At 62.2% G+C, this 21,296-nt stretch overlaps 1 protein-coding gene across 5 annotated transcripts in view; it reads right to left on the reverse strand.

Moving 5' to 3' along the window:
• The window catches only part of KIF9 (kinesin family member 9), a 38,610-nt gene that overhangs the window by 2,848 nt on the left and 14,466 nt on the right, over window positions 1-21,296 (reverse strand). For all 5 annotated transcript variants that reach the window (XM_079795283.1, XM_079795281.1, XM_079795280.1 and 2 more), the window contains 13 exons: window positions 21,172-21,264; window positions 19,344-19,491; window positions 18,154-18,218; window positions 15,829-15,906; window positions 11,563-11,631; window positions 10,967-11,071; window positions 9,683-9,738; window positions 8,577-8,667; window positions 8,046-8,179; window positions 6,310-6,501; window positions 5,449-5,663; window positions 899-1,075; window positions 60-175 (listed from right to left, as the gene is read on the reverse strand). In XM_079795283.1, the coding sequence (XP_079651409.1) occupies window positions 60-175; window positions 899-1,075; window positions 5,449-5,663; window positions 6,310-6,501; window positions 8,046-8,179; window positions 8,577-8,667; window positions 9,683-9,738; window positions 10,967-11,071; window positions 11,563-11,631; window positions 15,829-15,906; window positions 18,154-18,218; window positions 19,344-19,491; window positions 21,172-21,264 (1,539 nt within the window). The remainder of the gene's footprint in view (window positions 1-59; window positions 176-898; window positions 1,076-5,448; window positions 5,664-6,309; window positions 6,502-8,045; window positions 8,180-8,576; window positions 8,668-9,682; window positions 9,739-10,966; window positions 11,072-11,562; window positions 11,632-15,828; window positions 15,907-18,153; window positions 18,219-19,343; window positions 19,492-21,171; window positions 21,265-21,296) is intronic.

Consider the following 21,296-nt stretch of genomic DNA (forward strand, 5'->3'; position numbering starts at 1 on the left):
CAGAGGCACTGGCCACTGCCCCCCTCCCAGCCCCCCACCCCTGGCCTGGGGCCACTCACCAGAGACACGATCCTGCTGACGGGCACCATGCCTGGCCGGATGCTGCTGCCCGGCTTCAGGGCCACCTGCATGTCCTCGGGGATGAAGAAGGACTCGTTGTACCAGATTTCAAATTCTGCGCGGAGGAGGGGACAGCACTGAGGGGGAGCCCTGAGCCGCAGGCAAAGGCTGTGTGCTCCTCGGAGGTTCACCTGCCACTTCCCGCTCCACGGCCTCCCTCTCCATCTGCCTCCTGCCCCCAATCCTATCAACAAACATCTGACGGCCCGCCCCGCCCCGCCCTGCCTCCGCCAGAGAGAAGCTTCTCCTTTTCTTTTAACATCCATGGTTTGTTTTTAGTTTTTTAAATATATTGTTATTGATTCAGAGAGGAAGGCAGAGGGAGAGAGAGTGAGAAACATCAATGATGAGAGAGAATCATTATCAGTTGCCTCCTGCATGCTCCCTACTGGGGATGGAGCCCACAACCCGGCCCTGTGCTCTGACTGGGAATCCAACCTTGACCTCCTAGTTCAGTGGTCGGCAAACTCATTAGTCACAGAGCCAAATATCAACAGTACAACGGTTGAAATTTCTTTTGAGAGCCCAATTTTTTAAACTTAAACTATATAGGAAGGTGCACTGTCATTAACTTAATTAGGGTACTCCTAAGCTGGCCTTTGCTAAAAACTCAAGAGGCCAAAGAGCCGCACGTGGCTCGCGAGCCGCGGTTTGCCGACCATGGTCCTAGTTCATGGGTCACTGCTCAACCACTGAGCCACCCACGGGCCAGAGAGAAGCTGTGAAGCTGCCTCTCGAACCCAGGCGGCGGCCCTGCCCTGCGGTCCCGCACTCCCACCTGTGAGCAGGCGGTGGCGACACTGGTCCACCAGGTGCTGGCAGTACTGGATCTCGGCCCTCAGGTCGCGCAGGTCCTGGTACTCCGCACGGTACTGCTTCTTGAGGTCTTTGAGCTTCAGGATCAGCAGGAATTCCTCCTCGTCGATGATGATCAGCCCCTTCTTCTCATACTCGCCTGCAGAGGAGGGGGGAGGCCGGGGCTGAGGTGCCACCTGTGGGGACGGAGGGCGGAGGGAGGTGGTCCAGAGAGAGGGGAGCGCTGGCAAAGCACAGGACAGGAGCCCAGGGAAGGCCGGGCACTGCGCGCGGGCGGGCACAGCCCGGGGAGAGGACGCTCAGAGCCAGGCCACTCGGCATTCCCAGGGCAACCAGGAGGGTCGCCGGGGAGCGGGCAGGGATGGCCCATGTGCCACACATCATGATCTTAAACCCCATCCACCGAAAATGCTCAGTAGCATCTCAATAGATGGGTGGTTACCTTTTTTGTTTAAAGAAAAAACAAACCATGACATTTATTGCGCGACTAATCCCTGAATCCTTAGGGTCAGCTGGATGGCAGCAGCTGCCCCTGGGTGTGGGTGCTGTTCCTGCACAGGACCCGGGCCTGAATCTTGGCAGACCAAGTCCCCAAATGCCCTGGCCTCGCTGCACTGCCCCCTGCGCGTGGCGGGCGGCCGCGCCTTCACGCACTGCCCTGGCGGACGAGGCCCACGAGGCGCTGGGGTAGGGCCCTCACTGGTAAGCGGGCATGTGAGCCCACGTTTCAGACTGTCTCCTGGTGACTGGAATTCATCAGCCACTGCCTTGTTAGGGGCGACTGGCCCTCTGCACCCCATCGAGTGGTGTCAGAGGCTCCGGGAGAGGAGTCAGCTGTGCTCTTAGCATCTGCTCCATGCAGCCTCTCTGGACGGACCTGAAGCTCCGTCAGCTCCTTGAGGATCGTTGGGTTAAGTGATCGGCAAACTCATTAGTCAGCAGAGCCAAATATCAACAGTACAACGATTGACATTTCTTTGGAGAGCCAAATTTTTTAAACTTAAACTTCTTCTAACGCCACTTCTTCAAAATAGACTCGCCCAGGCCGTGGTATTTTGTGGAAGAGCCACACTCAAGGGGCCAAAGAGCCGCATGTGGCTCTCGAGCCGCAGTTTGCCGACCACGGGGTTAAGACAAAATAACATGGTCTGTAAGCCACTCACCTGGCTGTCCTCTGCCCGCAGCACACTCACGCGTGTGGCCGGGAGCGGGTGTGGGCAATGTCTACCGTTGGGACCAGGGCACCCGGTCAGGGTAACCAGGGGAGCCCCTCCCCACGTGGGGGCCCTGCTCTCGGAACCTGATGGCCCCCCAACACCTGCCTTAGGAGCCGAGTCCTTGCCAAGCCAGTGAGGGGTGTGCGGTGAGGGGTGTGTGGTGAGGAGTGTGCAGTGAGGGGTGTACGGTAAGGGGTGTGCGGTGAGGGGTGTGTGGTGAGGGGTGTGCGGTGAGGGGTGTGTGGTGAGGGGTGTGCAGTGAGGGGTGTACGGTGAGGGGTGTGCGGTGAGGGGTGTGCGGTGAGGGGTGTGCAGTGAGGGGTGAGCGGTGCAGGGATGTGCGGTGAGGGGTGTGTGGTGCAGGGGTGTGCGGTGAGGGGTGTGTGGTGCAGGGGTGTGCGGTGAGGGGTGTGCGGTGAGGAGTGTGCAGTGAGGGATGAGCAGTGAGGGATGAGCAGTACAGGGGTGTGTGGTGCAGGGGTGTGCGGTGAGGGGTGTGCGGTGAGGGGTGTACGGTGAGGAGTGTGCGGTGAGGAGTGTGCGGTGAGGGGTGTGCGGTGAGGGGTGTGCGGTGAGGAGTGTGCAGTGAGGGGTGTGCAGTGAGGGGTGAGCGGTGCAGGGATGTGCGGTGAGGGGTGTGTGGTGCAGGGGTGTGCGGTGAGGGGTGTGCGGTGAGGGGTGTGCGGTGAGGAGTGTGCGGTGAGGAGTGTGCGGTGAGGGGTGTGCGGTGAGGAGTGTGCGGTGAGGGGTGTGCGGTGCAGGGATGTGCGGTGAGGGGTGAGCGGTGCAGGAGTGTGCGGTGAGGGGTGTGCGGTGAGGAGTGTGCAGTGAGGGATGAGCAGTGAGGGATGAGCAGTACAGGGGTGTGCGGTGAGGGGTGTGCAGTGAGGGGTGAGCGGTGCAGGGATGTGCGGTGAGGGGTGTGCGGTGAGGGGTGTGCAGTGAGGGGTGTGCGGTGAGGGGTGTGCAGTGAGGGGTGAGCGGTGCAGGGATGTGCGGTGAGGGGTGTGTGGTGCAGGGGTGTGCGGTGAGGGGTGTGTGGTGCAGGGGTGTGCGGTGAGGGGTGTGCAGTGAGGAGTGTGCAGTGAGGGATGAGCAGTGAGGGATGAGCAGTACAGGGGTGTGTGGTGCAGGGGTGTGCGGTGAGGGGTGTGCGGTGAGGGGTGTACGGTGAGGAGTGTGCGGTGAGGAGTGTGCGGTGAGGGGTGTGCGGTGAGGGGTGTGCGGTGAGGAGTGTGCAGTGAGGGGTGTGCAGTGAGGGGTGAGCGGTGCAGGGATGTGCGGTGAGGGGTGTGTGGTGCAGGGGTGTGCGGTGAGGGGTGTGCGGTGAGGAGTGTGCGGTGAGGAGTGTGCGGTGAGGGGTGTGCGGTGAGGAGTGTGCGGTGAGGGGTGTGCGGTGCAGGGATGTGCGGTGAGGGGTGTGCGGTGAGGAGTGTGCGGTGAGGGGTGTGCGGTGCAGGGATGTGCGGTGAGGGGTGAGCGGTGCAGGAGTGTGCGGTGAGGGGTGTGCGGTGCAGGGGTGTGCGGTGAGGAGTGTGCGGTGAGGGGTGTGCGGTGCAGGGATGTGCGGTGAGGGGTGAGCGGTGCAGGAGTGTGCAGTGAGGGATGAGCAGTGAGGGATGAGCAGTACAGGGGTGTGCGGTGAGGGGTGTGCAGTGAGGGGTGAGCGGTGCAGGGATGTGCGGTGAGGGGTGTGCGGTGAGGGGTGTGCAGTGAGGGGTGAGCGGTGCAGGGATGTGCGGTGAGGGGTGTGCGGTGAGGGGTGTGCAGTGAGGGGTGAGCGGTGCAGGGATGTGCGGTGAGGGGTGTGCGGTGAGGAGTGTGCGGTGAGGGGTGAGCGGTGAGGGATGTGCGGTGAGGAGTGTGCGGTGAGGGGTGTGCGGTGCAGGGGTGTGCGGTGAGGGGTGAGCGGTGCAGGGATGTGCGGTGAGGGGTGTGCGGTGAGGGGTGTGCAGTGAGGGGTGAGCGGTGCAGGGATGTGCGGTGAGGGGTGTGCGGTGAGGGGTGTGCAGTGAGGGGTGAGCGGTGCAGGGATGTGCGGTGAGGGGTGTGCGGTGAGGGGTGTGCAGTGAGGGGTGAGCGGTGCAGGGATGTGCGGTGAGGGGTGTGCGGTGAGGGGTGTGCAGTGAGGGGTGAGCGGTGCAGGGATGTGCGGTGAGGGGTGTGCGGTGAGGGGTGTGCAGTGAGGGGTGAGCGGTGCAGGGATGTGCGGTGAGGGGTGTGCGGTGAGGAGTGTGCGGTGAGGGGTGAGCGGTGAGGGATGTGCGGTGAGGAGTGTGCGGTGAGGGGTGTGTGGTGCAGGGGTGTGCGGTGAGGAGTGTGCGGTGAGGGGTGTGCGGTGAGGGATGTGCGGTGAGGAGTGTGCGGTGAGGGGTGTGTGGTGCAGGGGTGTGCGGTGAGGAGTGTGCGGTGAGGGGTGTGCGGTGAGGAGTGTGCGGTGAGGGGTGTGCGGTGAGGAGTGTGCGGTGAGGGGTGTGCGGTGAGGAGTGTGCAGTGAGGGGTGAGCGGTGAGGAGTGTGCGGTGAGGGGTGTGCAGTGAGGGGTGTGCGGTGAGGGGTGTGCGGTGAGGAGTGTGCGGTGAGGAGTGTGCAGTGAGGGGTGTGCGGTGAGGGGTGTGCGGTGAGGAGTGTGCGGTGAGGGGTGTGCGGTGAGGGGTGTGCGGTGAGGGGTGAGCGGTGCAGGGATGTGCGGTGAGGGGTGTGCGGTGAGGGGTGTGCAGTGAGGGGTGAGCGGTGCAGGGATGTGCAGTGAGGAGTGTGCGGTGAGGGGTGTGCGGTGCAGGGGTGTGTGGTGCAGGGGTGTGCGGTGAGGGGTGTGCAGTGAGGGGTGAGCGGTGCAGGGATGTGCGGTGAGGGGTGTGCGGTGAGGAGTGTGCGTGAGGAATGGTCAGTGACAAGGAATCCCTTGCCCCTCCGCCAGGCCCATTCTCATTGCTCCTCGATTCCCTCTTGGCCAGCACCCCACCGCCATCAGACCGCTGTGGGCCGTGAGGAGACCTCACCAGGACCCAGGGACCTTATGGGGTCACCAGCCACGCCTCCCCCAGGGAAGCCTCCTTCTCCATGGGCAGCAGATGCATACACTAGTAGATGGAGGCCCAGCTGGGTGAGACACAGCAAGGAGGGGCCACAGGCGGAGGATGGCCGACAGGAAGGGACTCTCTGGCTCCCTAGGGCTGACCAGCGCCACGTGGTGACCCAGAGCTGAAGGCCGCACCCCACAGCCCCAGGGGGCCCCCTCGCCTCCCGTCCTCCGGCTCCCAAGGCTGTCCCAGCCACCTTCCCGCCTCCGTCACCTTGCTTCTCCCGCAGGGACTTCTGGGCGTTCAATCCCTCCTTGGTCACGTCGATCTCCCTCTTGATGGCATTGATGCGCTGGGTGGTCTCACTGGCCCTTTTCCTCCGCTCGTTCAGGATGGACTTGTTTTCTTTGAAGATGCGGTTGATCTCACTGCCTCGCTCGTTCTTAAAGTCCTCAAAGGCCACAGGCTTGGAGGGTGGGGTGCTGGGCCTGGGGGCGGGGGGACAGCTGTCTCGGAGCCAGCAGGCACTTCACCTGTCCCCCCTGGGCCCTGGCAGCAGGAAGGCCAGGATTCCTGGGCACCGCCCCCCAGACGGAGCCAGACGGTGGGAGGAACCGCTCCCTCCTCTCTGCTCCTCGCACGCGAGGGCACGTGACCACTGCGCAAACGGAGGAAAGCAAGGGGGTGCGTAACCCACAGCAAACAGCCACCCTCGCCGTGCGGAGCCTCCTTCGGGGATCTCTGTGATCGAGTTTTAAATGCTCGAGGTCACACGGCGTCAATAATTGTACACCTTTCATTTCCTCAGGAGCATTCTCTCATGCGATTAAAAACTCTGAGAACTCTAGTTACTGAGAGGTGAGCTTCAGTGCTGGGGGAGGGACCTGCTGTGCCGTGGAGGGATGGAGGGGAGAGAGAGAGACGCACACGAAGAAACGGCCTGGTCACAGGTGAGCTGACCGAGGAGAGGAACTGGATGGCCCTGCCGGACCCTCTGCCGGTGATGCCGCGTGGTCTCCTGGACTGTGCGCCGGGGTCTGCCCACCACCCCGGCCTCATCTGCAGGGACTCTACGTGTTGAGGATCACGCTCCGGTTTGGGGGGCCTGGGGCCGGAGCTCTGTCAGACGGTCACCTGGGCGGGCGGGGCTCCTCCTTGGGGGAGTCCGAGGGGAGGGTTTCGATGTTGGAGGTCTCCCGGTCCCGCAGAATCATGTCCTTGACGTCCCCCTCCTTGGAGAGGGGGGTCAGCTGGGTCTTGGAGGTGGAGACATCCGCATCCTTGCCGCTCACAGGGCTGCTGCCTCCGTCCTTTCTGGCCGCGGAGCTGGAGGGAGAGGGCGGGGGCGTCCCCCACGCTGACGGGAGCGCCTGTTCTCAGCCCTCACACACGGAAGCCCCATCCCACCAGCTTCCATCTGATCCCGTGCCCCGGGGAAAGGACAGAGCACGACCCAAAGCCATGCAGATGGGGAGGCGAAGGAGAGCGTGAGGAACCCGCCCCGGAGCCGTGGGCAGGAGCCCCCCTCCCTCCCCCAATCCCCCCAACCTCTCCCCCCACCCCCCCATCTCCCGGCCCCAAGGGAAGGCTGTGGCCCTGGGGGGTGGGCCACACTCTCAGGGCCCTCGTGTGTCCAGCTGAGCAGGAAGTGGAATCCGCTCGGGAAGGACCCGCTGAGCCTCCCCCAGGCGGGCTGTCTGGGGACCTGCTCTCCTGCCCACACCGGTGCCCTCCCAGCCCGGGACGCTGGCTGCTGCCCTCTGTGTGTTGGTGCCGGGTCCTCCCGCCCGCCCGCCCGGAGGGCACACGTGAGCAGGCCTGTGCCCACAGGAGATGCCCTGCTCTTTCCTCCTCTTCCTTTTCTTGCAACACCGTGCTTTGGGGGAGGGGAGGAAGCCTCGGTCTACCTCTAAGTGCACCTAAGGCAGCAGAAGGGGGGGGGGATGGGGGGAGGGTAGCTGCGCTTCCTGGAGCTACGCCTGGTCCACATCCTTTCCCGAGCGCTAATACCAATAACAAGGGATGGCATCGCTCACTTATCCTCACAGCAACGCCAATGACACTGATGCTGTTATTATTACTATTCCGCTTTATTTTTAAAACAATTTTATTTATTGATTTGAGAGAGAGAGAGAGAGAGAGAGAGAGAGAGGGAAAAGAAAAGGGAAAATCCCATCGTTTTGTTATTCCACTTATTTACACGCTCATTGGTTGATTCTTGCATGTGCCCTGACCGGGGAATAAACCTGCCACCTCAGTTATCAGGACGATGCTCTAACCACTGAGCTCCCGGCCAGGGCTTGTTGTTCCCATTTCAGAGACGGGAAACCAAGGCCAGAGAGGCTCACACCTTCGACACGGTGAGGAAGAGAGGAGAGAGTAAGGAGGTGTGCCTGTCTGCCTCCTCAGCCCACACGTGGCTTAATGAGCGAACCTGGACCCTCTCCCCACCTTGCACCCACAAAGGAGTCTGCCTGAGTGGCGAATTGGGGTTTGGGTGGTGTGAGTGCCAGCCAGCTGGTCACAGAAGGACTCTGTTGGGAGGTGGGGTTTGACATGGAACAGCAGAGGTCAATGCCAGCCGGCTTCTCACTTGGACTCTATTAGACTCACCAGAAGTATGACCTGGGAGGTGACTTCCCCTCCCTGAGCCTCAGTTTCCCCATCAGTGACCTGGAGGCATTGGCTCCCAGCTCGTGGGGCTGCTGTGCGGGGGGAGAGGACAGCCTGCCCGGGCCCCTGGATGTTGCTAGGATGGGCAGCCGTGACCGCACCGGGCCACAGAGGAGCGAGGCCAGAGGGAGGGGGACAGGCAGCGTCCTCCCGTCACCAGCCTGGAGGGCCAGGTGCTGAGCGGGCCGGTCACTCACCTGAACTGCTCTCTCCACGTCCGCCTGGACTTGGACTTCTTCCCAGGTTTGCTGGAGTAAGACGCAACCCCAAGTCCAAAGCCTTGTCCGTCAGACTCACCCACCAGGTGGCCGTCAGCATCCATAAGCCCTGCCTGGATAGAGGCCCCCCGCAGGGGCTAAGGTCAGGCCAAGGGTTTGTTCAGGCCTCGGGGGGACACAGGCGTGCGTGGGCTGAAGGCTCAGGTGGGCACGTGGAGCCCACAGCACGCGGCAGCGGTCAGCTCAGGCCGTCCCCGGCGAGCCTGTCCCCTCTCCACATGGACTCCCGTGGGTGTCCTTCCAGGCCCTGGATCCTCAGCCTGTTCCCAGCCCCGCTCCCGGGATCCCTTGGTCTCCCGTTCTGGAGACCGCCGTGAACCACAGACACGCATCCCACCGTGACCCCTCTGCTCCAGCCCCGATGGGCTTTCGTGCCAGGCACCTGCTGCCCCGGAAAGGTCTCGGATCAACAATCCGACTGAAGGCTGCCAGCAGGAGGCAGCCGCTCACCTTCTGGACGGCAGAAATGGCTGCAAAGTCATTCTTGTCTATGAGGGTGTACTTCCGGCGCAGCGCGGACTCCACTTCCTGCTCCTGTTGGCTGGGGGGAGAGCCAACACTCAGCCCTGGGCCGCACTGAACCCCGAGTGCGTCCTGGGGGCGGCCCCGTGGGAAGGAGCCCGGCCTCCCCAAGAACCAGGCCTGACAGGAGCAGCTTCCTCGGGGCCTCCGAACCCCCATGTGCACCACGGCCGAGCCCCACGCCCGCAGGGCCACCACTGCGCCAGGAGGAGCTCACAGGCGGAGCCTGTGTGGGGTCCCCTTCCCTGTCTGGGTCCCGTCTCCAACAGGCCCTTGGTTTGTGGCTGTTTTTAATCCCCACCCGGGGACATTTCCCACTGACTTTAGGGAGAGTGGGAGAGCGAGGGAGACTCAGAGAAACATCCATGTGAGAGAAACACATCGATGGACCTCCTGCACGAGCCCCAACCAGGGCCTGGGCCGGGGAGGAGCCTGCAACCGAGGTGCATGCCCTTGACCGGAATCGAACCCGGGACCCTTAGGGTCTGAAGGCCAACCCTCTGTCCACTGAGCCACACCAGGTAGAGCTCTAACAGGCCCTTTGGAATCACGTGACCAGCTTCTGTGATGCCCACCCACCCAGCAGAGCCACTTGGGCCACAGGGACGTGTGCACCCAAATAAACCACAAATGCCTGCTGAGGGGGGCTGGGGAGCTGTAGCCACATTCAGAGCCTCCTGTCCCACTGATGAGCTCAGGACACAGCCACAGGGACACCTCTCTCTGGGAGGCCGGCTACTGGAGGGCTATCCCCTAGGCTTCCCCCAGGGATGGGCAGGGGAGGGGAGGAGAGGGGAGGGGAGGGGAGGGCAGGGGAGGGGAGGGTATGGCAGGGCACAGCGGGGCAGGGCGGGAAGGTCTCAGGGCTCTGGGCAGAGACTTTCGGGACCAGGGCCTGGGCACATCCGAGGACTCGGTTCTGGCCCTGCATGGGCACAGGGCACAGGATGCACTCGCACAGGAGAGGTGGGGGGTGCTTGGCGGCGGAGTCCACGCCCCGATGAAAGAGTCGGGTGGGCAGGGAGGGCCCTTACGTCAGAACCACCCGGAACTGGTTGAACACCTCCTGGATCTGCCTGAGGTTAATGACCTGGAGAGAGGAGAACGGGCGGGTTAGGCCTTGGCACCGGGGCCAGCTGTGTCTGTGTCGGTGGAGAAGCCAGGACCTGGGCCGACCGAGGACCATCTGCCTCGGAAACAGGACGTCTGCGAACGGCCCCTCGGCAGGCGGCCGCACAGCCCGCGGAGGACAGAGGGCACCTGGTCATCGGTCCAAACCGAGTGTTTTCTGAGCGTGAACTCCCTTTCTAAGTGACGGTCTCCGTGAAACCAACATGGCTCTAGTTCTTGAAAATACTCGGAGCAGTCTGTCTAACAAAGAGGTAATATGCAAATTAGGCCGGGACCCCGTAACGGGCCACGGCCAGACAGGAGGAGGTTGCGAGCGCAGGTGAGGCCCGGAGCGGAGACGGAGACAGAGGCAGGGGGCTCGGGCGGCCCGGAGCGGACACAGGCAGGGGGCCAGGGGACGCGAGGCCCCCCTCCTCCCGTGATGGGGCCCCAGCCGGTTAATAAAACGTGTTGTCCTGAGCCCTCCCGCTTCCTCAGGTTCCATTCTGAGCCTCTGAGGGTGCAGACACGTCCACGCCTGTGGCTGGAGGAGGCCACGCCTCCCTCTGGACCCTGACCCACAAGCAGTGCCCTTGACCGGGGTCGGTCTGGGGCTGCCCTTGCTGGGGAGGCCGGGAGCCCCCTCCGCTGCCACAGTAACGGGCGGGTCTGCGCAGGCAGCTCCCCGTGAAGAGCTGGCCACCTGCGCTGCGGGAACAGCTGCCTCTGCCGAGGGCCCTTCCCGTGTGGCCGGCTCCCTCCTGGGCCCACCGCCCGGGTCTTCCGTGCGCACAGCCAGCATGGCCCTCGTCCTTGAGTGGCACCTCCAGCTCCACAGCAGCCGAGGAGCCAGGCTCAGGCCCTTCCCCGCTGAGGAGGCGAGGCTCCCCAGGTACCGAGGTCACGTGGCACAGAGACGCGGCACGGAGACGCGCGGACGGGATTCGACCGGCCGCCTGGCTCAGGCCCCGCCTGGTCCCGGCGATGGATGGCGTCCTGTGTGTTCTAGCCTGTTCAGGCTGCTGGCCACTGGGCGGCACCCACAGCCTGGTAACCTGAACTTGGAGGCTGAGGCCTCGGTGGCTGAAGGGACTCTGAGGTCGGGGTCCCCCCCACACGCCCACTGCACCCTCTCAGGGGCGGTCCCAGGGCCAGCGCAGCGGACGCCGGGTCGGACGTAAGCTGGGTCCCGAGGAGAGGCTCCTTACATCGATCTCGTCCAGCGCCCCGTCCAGGTACCGCCGCACCTGGGAGTGGATCTCGGCAATCTGGATCTCGTCCATGGGGTCGTAGTTCACGTGGGAGCGGTTGGCCTTGGAGGAGGACGACGCACATCAGCTGGCGCGCTGAGCCCGCGAGGGGCAGCAGGGCCGTGCGAAGAACCAGCACGGGGGCCTGGGCACCCCCTGGCCACCAGGCCAGCCCACTCTCCCGGCGTCAGGCCTGGGGGAGGGCCCTGGCTCAGGCCAGGGGCTCTGGTCAGCGAGGGGCAGCGAGCGGTGAGGGCGGGGAGGCACTCTGCTGGGGATTCTAGGAGGAGGGCATGGGAGGGCGGTGCGGCCTCGGCCTCCAAGCCCCTCTGGGCCTGAGCTTCAACCGGGCAGGCCCCTGCACTCCTGGCTCCGTGCTGCCACCCTCCACACCCCAGCCTGCCCCCATCCCTGACCTCGACCCATCATGTCTGCCGCGTACCCCAACCTGCCGCCCCAACCCCCTGCCCCTCGTCCTCCTGCCACCTGCCTGCCTCTGCTCCCTGCCCCTCGCCCCGGTGCACCCAGTCCTGCCCCCAGGCCCGGCCCCGTACCAGGCTGTCATGGATGGCCAGCTCCTGCTTGAGCAGCGCCAGCTCCTTCTCCAGGTTCTTGACCATCCGCTGCCAGGGAAGATGGTGGGCAGAGGGGCAGTCAGAGGAGCCCCGGCTTCTCCCCCTCAGCCCAGCCCCTGCCCTCCCTCAGGCCGCGAGCGCTCCCGGCGGTCCGGTCCACGGCCTGATCCCGGCACCCGGACAATTCCCGCCCCACGGTGCCTTCCCCCAGCGGGGGGTGTAGGGCTTGAGGGGCCTCGGCAGCCGCCGGCGGAGGAGACTCAGAGCAGTGAGCACAGGCACTCCCGCCCTGGCCCGTGTGGCCCGGCGGACAGAGCGTCGGCCTGCGGACTGAAGGGTCCCGGGTTCGATTCTGGTCAAGGGCACGTGCCCGGGTGCGGGGTCGATCCCCAGTGGGGAGCGTGCAGGAGGCAGCCGATCCATGATTCTCTCTCATCGATGAGGTTTCTCTCTCTCCCTCCTTCCTCTCTGAAATCAATAAAAAAAATGTTTTTTTTAAATGGCCACTGGAGGGAGCCCTTGGCAGCGGGATCCCGGGACCCGAGCTGTGGCCAGTCCCCAGCCAGAGGTGGGCTCACTCAGCGGGGCGTCTGGCTGAGCCGCTGGGGTCTCCAGCCGGATGACTGTCCAGTGTGACCTCCTGGCCATCAGGTGACACGAGGCAGTGGGCCATCTGCCCGGGGCTGCCAGCCTCCACGCCACGGAGAGAGGCTGGAGCGGCAGACCCCACGGCAAGGCGCCTGGTGGCACTCCGCAGGCCGACGCCCTTGGAAAGACCAGGAGCCTTTTCTGGGCGGAACGAATGCCTTGGACACAGCACAGACTCACGCTCCCCACCGGCCAGGCATTCACCGTCACAGAGGAGGGTGGCTCGGACCCTCGGCGTGAGCCCCGCCCCAGGCCGGCAGCTCTCAGCCGGGAGAGCCTCCCTGGGAAGTTGCGCCCCACCCACACCTGCAGGGTAGCTCCTCACGGCAGAGCACAGCACCCCTCCTCTCTCTGCTGTCTGCTGGAGCCCGGGGCTCACAGAATCGCAGCCAGACCCTGGGCAGTCATCAGTCCAACCCCCCGCGTGACCCTGAGGCTCAGCTGCTGGCAGAGGCGGATCGAGCCAGCCTCCTGCCTCACAGCCAGGCCCACCAGCCAAGGAAATTCCGGAAGCTCTTCCACCCCCTGGGGCGCAGGTGTCAGCGCGGAGGGAGGTCCCGGAAGCCACCTGTGCACGGCCAAGGGTGAGCCTGAGGGGGGCGGTGAAGGATGGAGAACAGACAGACAAGAGAAGGAAAGCTGGGTCTGGGTGGGACGCTGTCCTCTGACGGAGAGCTAGCGACAGCGCCACGGACTACAAGCCGCGTCTATTTTACAGCCGATGCCCGAGGCACAGTAAGGGCGTGGTCAGATATTGACAACATTCTCGTGGATTTCGATCCTCCTCAACTACAGGCACCTGAACTCTATCCCTCAGCCACGTGGGGCTACGTGTTCGGACCACAGGGTCACGCTGACAACTACAGCTGTTGGCTGTAACGGTGCTGGGAGGCTCTGCCCTCCAGGCTGGGACTTGCACGTGGCCACGAGGGGACCGTGCCCTCTCGTCAGTCCGTCCGAGGCTAACCCTGTCCAAACGCGGTGGCCGCGCCCCAGAGCCCCCTGAGGACGGGCTCACAGGAAGGGCGGCGGCCGAGGAGGCTCCCAGCCGCTCTCCTCACTCAGGCTCCTGAGGGAAGGTGCTTATCCCGAGGCGGCCCAGGACACCACGCAGACTTTAGAGCGTGAGCGTCCGCCCGGCCGGCACCACGCCCACCCGGCCAGGTTCACAGGCGGTCATGTGATCCTCCTGAGCTAGAACACCACATAACAAGAAACATACATGTAAAAAGACATAATCGCCGATTTGCCAAGGTTGTGGGTTCGATCCCAGTTCGGCACATCGAAGACTCAAGAAATGCATGAATAGGTGTAACAACAAATTAACGTCTCTCTTTCTGTAAATCAATTTTTTAAAATTTTAAAAAAACTTACAGCTGCAGAAAAGGATAGAAAACAGTGCCATGAAATGTAATTAGACCAGAATTTAACAGCGTGCTGCCGTATTGGCATCTGTGTGTGTTTAAAGAAATAAAACATTTCAGATAAAAGCGAAGTCCCTGTGTACCCCAATCCAAGTCCATTCCCCCAGACACCCCAGAGGGACCCTCCAGCCTCGCGCGCGTGCACACACACACACACACACACACACACACACACGGTACCCACTGACAATGGCTGACTAGCGAGGCTGAGTGATGACGCTGGGTAGGTTGAATGCGTGTTTAACTCACGATATTCTCAACTTAAGACGGGTCTTAAGGAGCATCTGTACCCATGAATGGTCGTCGGGATCGCTTTGAATGTTTTCATACTTGGAGTCGATGTCAGATGCTACCGTTCGGGCCACTTCAGTCCCCACCTGAGATTATCCAGGCTCAGGCCCTGGCTCTGGCTCCCTCCCCCCACAACACGTTTGGCTACTCCCCAACTTTTCACGATTACAACGAGCAGTGAGAGCACTGTCCCTGTAAATCTCTTTCCACACATCCCTGAGCAGGTTTACCCTGTTACGTAGAACTGGCAGGGGACCTGTGGGAGTGAGCAGAGTGCTGGCCAACATCTACCGAGCATTAGCAACACAACAGCACTGTGCGAAGAGGTTTCTACCCATCATCCTGTTCTTTTATGTGTGTGTGTGTGTGTGTGTGTGTGTGTGTGTATACTTAATTGATTTCAGAGAGGAAGGGAGAGGGATAAAGAGATAGGAACATTAATGACAAAAGAGAATCATTGGCTGCCTCCTGTACACCCCACACTGGGGATCGAGCCCACGGCCCGGCTGGGAATTGAACCATGACCTTCTGGTTCATAGGTCAACACTCAACCACTGAGCCATGCCGGTCAGGCCTCATGTTATTCTTCACATCTTTTTTTTTTAATCCTCACCTGAGGATATTTTTCATTGATTTTTAGAGAGAACAGAATAGAGAGGGACAGACAGAGAGAAACATCGATGCGAGAGAAACACATGGATTGGTTGCCTCCTGCATGTGCTTTGACCAGGGCCTGGGCCAGAGAGGAGCCCGCAACCAAGGTACATGCCCTTGACCGGAATCGAACCTTTTGGTCCGCAGGCCGACGCTCCACCCACCGAGCCAATGACCAGGCCACACCTCTTTGAGAGTGGCTTCTGTTCCTCCCCAATTTCACAAATAACGAAGCTGAAGCTTAGCAAGAGTACGGATCTTGCTGAGGCCACACAGCTGACGCAGGTAAGCAGGCTGCTGAGCCAGGACAGCCCAGGGCAGGGGCCTGGGCTCCTAGCCACTGAGCCAGCGGTTCTCAAAGTGTGGCCTCAGAGCAGCAGCAGCAGCAGCAGCAGCAGCAGCAGCAGCAGTGGGGAATGTCTAGAAGTGAGAATCCTCGAGCCCCACCCCAGGCTGACGCAATCAGGAGCTAAGGGGCCGGGTCCAGGGGCGTGTGGTCCAGCAAGCCCACAGCATCGCCCTGGTGCCCGCTCGAGGCTGAGAGCCAGCTCCAAGCGCCGTTCCTCCTCACCCTCCAGCCACGGGTCCCCCCACCCTCCCCCACCCCCTCACAGAGCCACAGGGCCTGGCGTTTGCCGTCAGGATGTAGGATCTGGGAAGTGTAACGGGTCTGGCAGGAGCTCAGGGCGTGCACATGCCCCTATGGGCAGTAACTGCGATGCCGTAAGCACTGGAAACGCACGCCAGACGATCGGCACGTGTTCTCCCTTTACCAGATGCTGCCAAATGCTCTCCCACGCGGTGTGCCCATCCTCCGGCCAGAAGGAGAGCGGCGTCCCTGTTTCAGGACATCTCGCCACCAAGTTGCAGTGAGAAAAATTCCAAGTTTTGCCCGTCTGGGGGTGAAATCCACTTAGGTTCTAATTTGCATTTCCTGGTCCGTGGGGATGCTGAACATTCCCTCTCAAACAGTCAGCTGTCAGCCAGGGACGTCCCTGCTGATGCCCCGGCACTCGGCGGCGCCTGAACCCCTGACCTCGCCCTTTCACCTGTGGCAGCCCCCACAGGGTGTCCGGGGACCCTGATGGCTGGCCCGTCCTGGAACGGGAAGGACTGGCCCAGATTACATTTTGGCTGAGGGAGGAAGGGAAGCCAGGCCTGTGTGACCCGGGCAGCAGGTCCCCCGCCCCCCCGCCCCCCCCCCCCCAGGCTGCCCGCAGCCCCGTACCTCCGCGTCGTACTTCTCGTTGACGGCAGGCTCTGTGGTGACCAGCTTCATCCTGCTCGCGAACCGCAGCGAGGACAGCTGAAACAGAACAGACCTCGCTGTCTGGGCCATTTACTTATAAGGAGAGAGATTTGCAAAGAGGAAAGGCGTCCACGAGGAAAGACAAGCCCGTTTAGAGACAAGCTCCAAATCGGACCGCGGGGTCTCCGGCGACCGTGGAGGGACGTCAGGAGGGGCTTGCCGAGCCCCTCGGCAGGGGCAGCCAGGGCAATGATGGCCGCGCACACGTGCTTGGGACACGGCCCACCGCGCAGACGGCACACAGGGCGGCGGCTGCTCCCCGAGGCCACCTGAGACCCAGCCTCACGCCCTGCGGCCCACGTGGAGCCCTGCGGCCGGGCAGCAGACAGGAGGGTCAGGTCACCTAGGAGTGGCCCCGGGGAGGGCCACAGGGTCCTCAGGGGGGCAGTCTGGCCACCCACTGTGCGACCTCGGGCAGGTCTGACTTCTCTGCAAAGCCAGGCGCCCTGCCTCCGGGTCCCCGGGAGACTCAGGCGAGGCGTGCAGGGTGCTCTGGGCAGAGCTGCCCACGGGGGCCTCGGGCGGGGCCCCCATTCCCGCAGCTGGAGCTGCTCTGTGAGGGGGGAGGGCAGGCTCCCTCCACAGCCAGGCGTGGCCACACTCCCTCACTGGGGTCACCCCACACACGGAGTGTCAGCGCAGGAGCAACACGATCCGTGACGGGAACCGCCTTGCGGTTTTAACACATTTGGGGAAGAGATTCGCCGGCTGCCACTCCCCAGCACGCCTCGTCCCAACCCTGAGGCCCCTCGGTGCTCCTCGGGCCCCGGGGGCTCGGCTCTGGGCACGGATCTCCACGGCGTGGGCACAGCAGGTGCAGGACAGCCACGGCCGGGCAGTGACGGTCTCTGGGTCGGACGGGGCAGAGGCCTCCCGCCGTCCTGAGGAGGCCGTGCTCGGGGCGCCTCGTGGGGGGCAGCCAGGAGAGCAGGAGGCCGGAGGCCTGCCCCTGGGGAAGCCGCCTGAGCGTCAGAGGGAGCGCCCATCCCGCCTCCCGCGTCCAGGCCCTTCGCAGGCGGCCCCTCGTGCAGGAAGCTGGGAGGCCCACAGGAGGGTCCTGCCCTGTGGTGCCCGGGCCAGGACCTGCGTGGGTTATCCGATGGCTGAAGTGCCCTAAACACCCACATTTTAAAAACGAAATGTCTGGCCCGGCCGGCGTGGCTCAGGGGTTGAGCATTGACCTATGAACCAGGAGGTCAGGGTTCGATTCCCAGTCAGGGCACAGGCCCGGTTGCGGGCTCCATCCCCAGTGTGGGGTGTGCAGGAGGCAGCCGGTCCCTGATTCTCCCTCACCGGTGATGTTTCTCTCTCTCCCTCTCCCTTCTTCCCTGAAACCAATATTTTGTTAAAAAGTGAAAAGTCTAAGGGGCGCCTTCCAAACCTTGTGAAGATGGTGGCCCTTCCGAGGAAGGAGGGGCGGCTGGCACCCAGCGGGTGGGCTCACCCCCGGCACCCGGCACCGCCTCGGCCTCCGTAACCGCTGGCTCTCCCACCCTTCTCCCTCCCCAGGCCACCTGTGACCCTGCCGGGGGGACCTCCCCGAGTTACAACTCGAGCCACAGCCCTTTCCGACTCAAAGCCCGTGACAGCCCCGCCCCCAGCACAGCCCACCCGGCCCTGCAGCTGCTCCTTCCTGTCCTTCCTGAGCCTCCCAGGCAGGGCCACCCCGGCCCGCCAACCCTCTGCCAGGAACTTCCCTGCCACCACGCCCTCCCAGCGCCCGCCTTCCGCACCCCAGCTCCAGGAAAACCCTCCCTCTGGAGGACCCCTCCACCTGGGCCTCCACCTGGGCCTCCACCTGACGTAGGGCGACTGGCTCCTCCCTCCCGAGCTGCTCCCTGCCCGCCGCCCCCGCTCTGCGCACGGCAGATGTTTAATCCCCATCAGTGCATGTCAGCCGAATAACCACGCCTGGAACCCCGGGCTACTGCCGAGGTTTGTAACGTGTACGATCACGAGAAGGAGGCGTCCGCGCTCCTCGACCCCAGCTCCAGGAGCAGCCCAGCGAGCATGGCCTCTGCCCTAGGAGCGGGCTCTCAGCCTCCTCTCCTGGCACTGGCCCCCACCGAGCCTGCCTCCTGCTCTGCCTCTTCCTCCCAGAGCTTCTGCCCCTTGGTCCTTGGTATTTGGATCCTGGCTGGACTCCTCTCGGCAATTTTGGCTCAGACTCGCCCCCGGGGTCAGCCTTCCCCTGCCCCCATGTGGAGGGCTCCCCCCGCCCCTGGCCGTGGGCTGTGCACGCACCGTCTCGTCCAGCTGGGCGGCTTCCCCGTAGATGTTGGTCACGAGCACCATGTTGCAGTTCCCACCTGCAGGAGGCGGGACACGGAAGGCCATGAGCCACGCGGGTTCGTGCCCAGGGGTTCCTCTGAGGCTGGTGGGGGTCGGTGATGAGTGGAATGTGTGTGTGCCCCCCAAACCCACATGTGGAAGGCCTAACTCCCCATCGGGAGGGGGGCTTTGGGAAGGCAATCAGGTGTAGGTGAGGTCACGAGGGGACAGCAGAGGAGATCTGGCGTGAGGCCGGGAGGGGCAGGGGCAGGTCTTGCTCACAGTCGCACTCGGTTAATAACCAGACACCAACGATGGTGTCATCAGGCCCAACACAAAACCTGGGGCCCAGGGATGACAAGACACCACCCTCACCCCATCGGGGCGACTGTGGGGGAAGGAAGGACGTCCGGGAGAGGCCACACCTGGGCCTAGGACAGTGATGGCGAACCTATGACACGCGTGTCAGCTGACACGCGTAGCCATTTCTGATGACACGCGGCCGCATGCCGAGGATGAAACATTTGCTGCTCCTGAGGATGAAACATTTGCGACTAGAGTCTTGGAGTTAGTTTTTTCCTCAAAGTGACACACTACCCGAGTTATGCTCAGTTTTTTGGCGAAGTTTGGCACACCAAGCTCAGAAGGTTGCCCATCACTGTCCTAGGAGGTGAGGAAGGACCTGCCAGCTGGTAGAGGGAGGAGGAGGTGTTCCCAGGGGAGGCCAAAGCTTAGGCACAGGTGCTGGGAGTGAACAGCGTGACGTGCTGTAGGTACCGGAGAGGGACGAGGCGTGGTTCCGCCTTCCAGGCGTGTCTGCGGCCACTGTGAAAAGGCTGCACGAGGTTCATGCCACCGGGAAGGGGCAAGGCCATGATCACAGCAGCGGACAGGCCGGCCCTGGCCAGTGTGGCTCAGTGGATAGAGCGTCGGCCTGCGGACCGAAGGGTTCCAGGTTCGATTCCTGGTCGGGGCACCTGCCCAGGTTGCAGGCTCCATCCCCAGTAGGGGGTGTGCAGGAGGCAGCCGATCCATAATTCTCTCTCATCACTGATGTTTCTCTCTCTCTCTCCCTCTCCCTTCCTCTCTGAAGTCAATAAAAATATATTTTAAATAAAGGCCCCGGCGGCCGGCCCCGCTCCGTGCACCGGCCGCACCCTCACCCAGGGAGTCCTTCAGGGCGTGGGTGAGCTTGCACTGCCGGAAGGGGATGTGGTCCCGCCTCTGGTCCCCGAGGGCGATGATGGCCTGCTCCAGGAAGGACAGCGACTTGTTGATGTAGGTGGCCTCCCTCAGCACTCGGCCCTCGGACTGCAAACAGAGCCGGTTCTGCTTCAGACCCGGGAGCGCGGCCCCACCCCGAGCACAGGTCCGGCCAGCAGAGCCTCCTTCGCGGTCGGGGCCGCGTTCCGTCTTGGCCCGATGACGCCAGCGCGCAGCGGTCACTCCCACACACACCTGCGGTGCTGGTGAACGTGAGCGCCATGTGGAAGTCCACGTGAAAACTCACAGAAAGGCCACACGCACAGGCACGCACATCTGAACATCTGCGCAGTCACCCGAGCAAACAGTCCTGTGACTTTACACAAACAGGAACGCGCACACGGACGCACAAACAATGCTCATCCGAACACACTTGCGAATGCTTTTTTTTTTTAGTTAACTTTTTTTTCATGTATTTTTCCACTTGGATATTTTTACATACCTTTTGAAGTTGCATATGTTAATTTACAATGTTTCAAATTAGAATTTTAATGAGCCTAATCATAATACTCCTTCGTACTAGTCTATAAAAGTAAAAAAGACTTTAATACACACTACCTTTTTAAAAAATTTCTTAATATATACTTTTATTGCTTTCAGAGAGGAAGGAAGAGGGAGAGAGAGAAACATCCATGATGAGAGAAGACCATTGATTGGCTGCCTCCTGCATGCCCCCTACTGGGGATCGAGCCCGAAACCTGGGCATGTGCCCTGACCTGGTTGACGAACCCGGGACCCTTCAGTCCGCAGGTCAACGCTCTATCCACTGAGCCACACCAGCCAGGGCCATACACACTACCTTGTTAGTTGGCCACTATTCTAAGTTTTGGGCAGGGGAGAGCTTATTATCCAAACCACAATCAGAGAGGGCCAAAGCCTGAGTCTCCCTTACAAAAGAGCTGAAAACAGAAACCATACCCTAGTACCCTTAGGCTACGGAACTTTTTTTTTTAACTTGTCAATCACGGTTGACATTCAATATTATTTTATATTAGTTTCAGCTGTAGACTCTAGTGAATACTTATGCTAATACTCACGTTCATATAAATATTTCAGATGAAATACTCATGCATACTCCTGTGAACACTCACGCTCATACAGAGAAAAGCTAATCACTTACTGAGTGCCAGGCTCCTTGTTAAGAATTTAGAGGCTCCGCCCTGACCGGTTTGGCTCAGTGGATAGAGCGCCGGCCTGGGGACTGAAGGGTCCCGGGTTCGATTCCGGCCAAGGGCACATGCCTGGGTTGCAGGCTCGATCCCCAGTAGGGGGCGTGCAGGAGGCAGCCAATCCATGATTCTCTCTCATAATTGATGTTTCTCTCTCTCTCCCTCTCCCTTCCTCTCTGAAATCAATAAAAATGTATTTTTAAAAAGAATGTAAAGGCTATGACCTCATTTCAACTTTGGAAAAGCCCTGCCGGGCAGGAACGGCCTCTGTCGCGGCTGCCCCTGCTCCTTCGGCCCCTCCCGCTCCGCAGGGCCAAGCCCACGCGCTCCACGGCAGCCGTCGCCGACCTCCCGGACCTCACGGGCCAGCAGTGACCCGCGGACCCCTGGTGGGCGACCGCCGCTCGTCCGTGTCTCCTTCAGGACGGTGCTCACCATGAGGGCAGCCCCCACGCGCGCGGCCCCCGTGCTCGGGCCACTGTGCCGGACACGGGGCCATGGCTTGTGGAGAAGGAACATCTGCCCCCTCCCCCCCCCCCCCCCCCGTCCCCCCACTTACCCCAGACTTCCCCAGCCTTTCCGAGCCGGCTAGATCCACCAGATTAATTTTGGAAGTGATGTACTTTTCATCCGATAAGGTCCGTGAATGGGCCTGTGAAACATCCCAACAGAGGAGGCTGAGGC

This window comes from Cnephaeus nilssonii, assembly GCF_951640355.1.
Source record: "Cnephaeus nilssonii genome assembly, chromosome: 17".
Classification (NCBI taxonomy): domain Eukaryota; kingdom Metazoa; phylum Chordata; class Mammalia; order Chiroptera; family Vespertilionidae; genus Cnephaeus; species Cnephaeus nilssonii.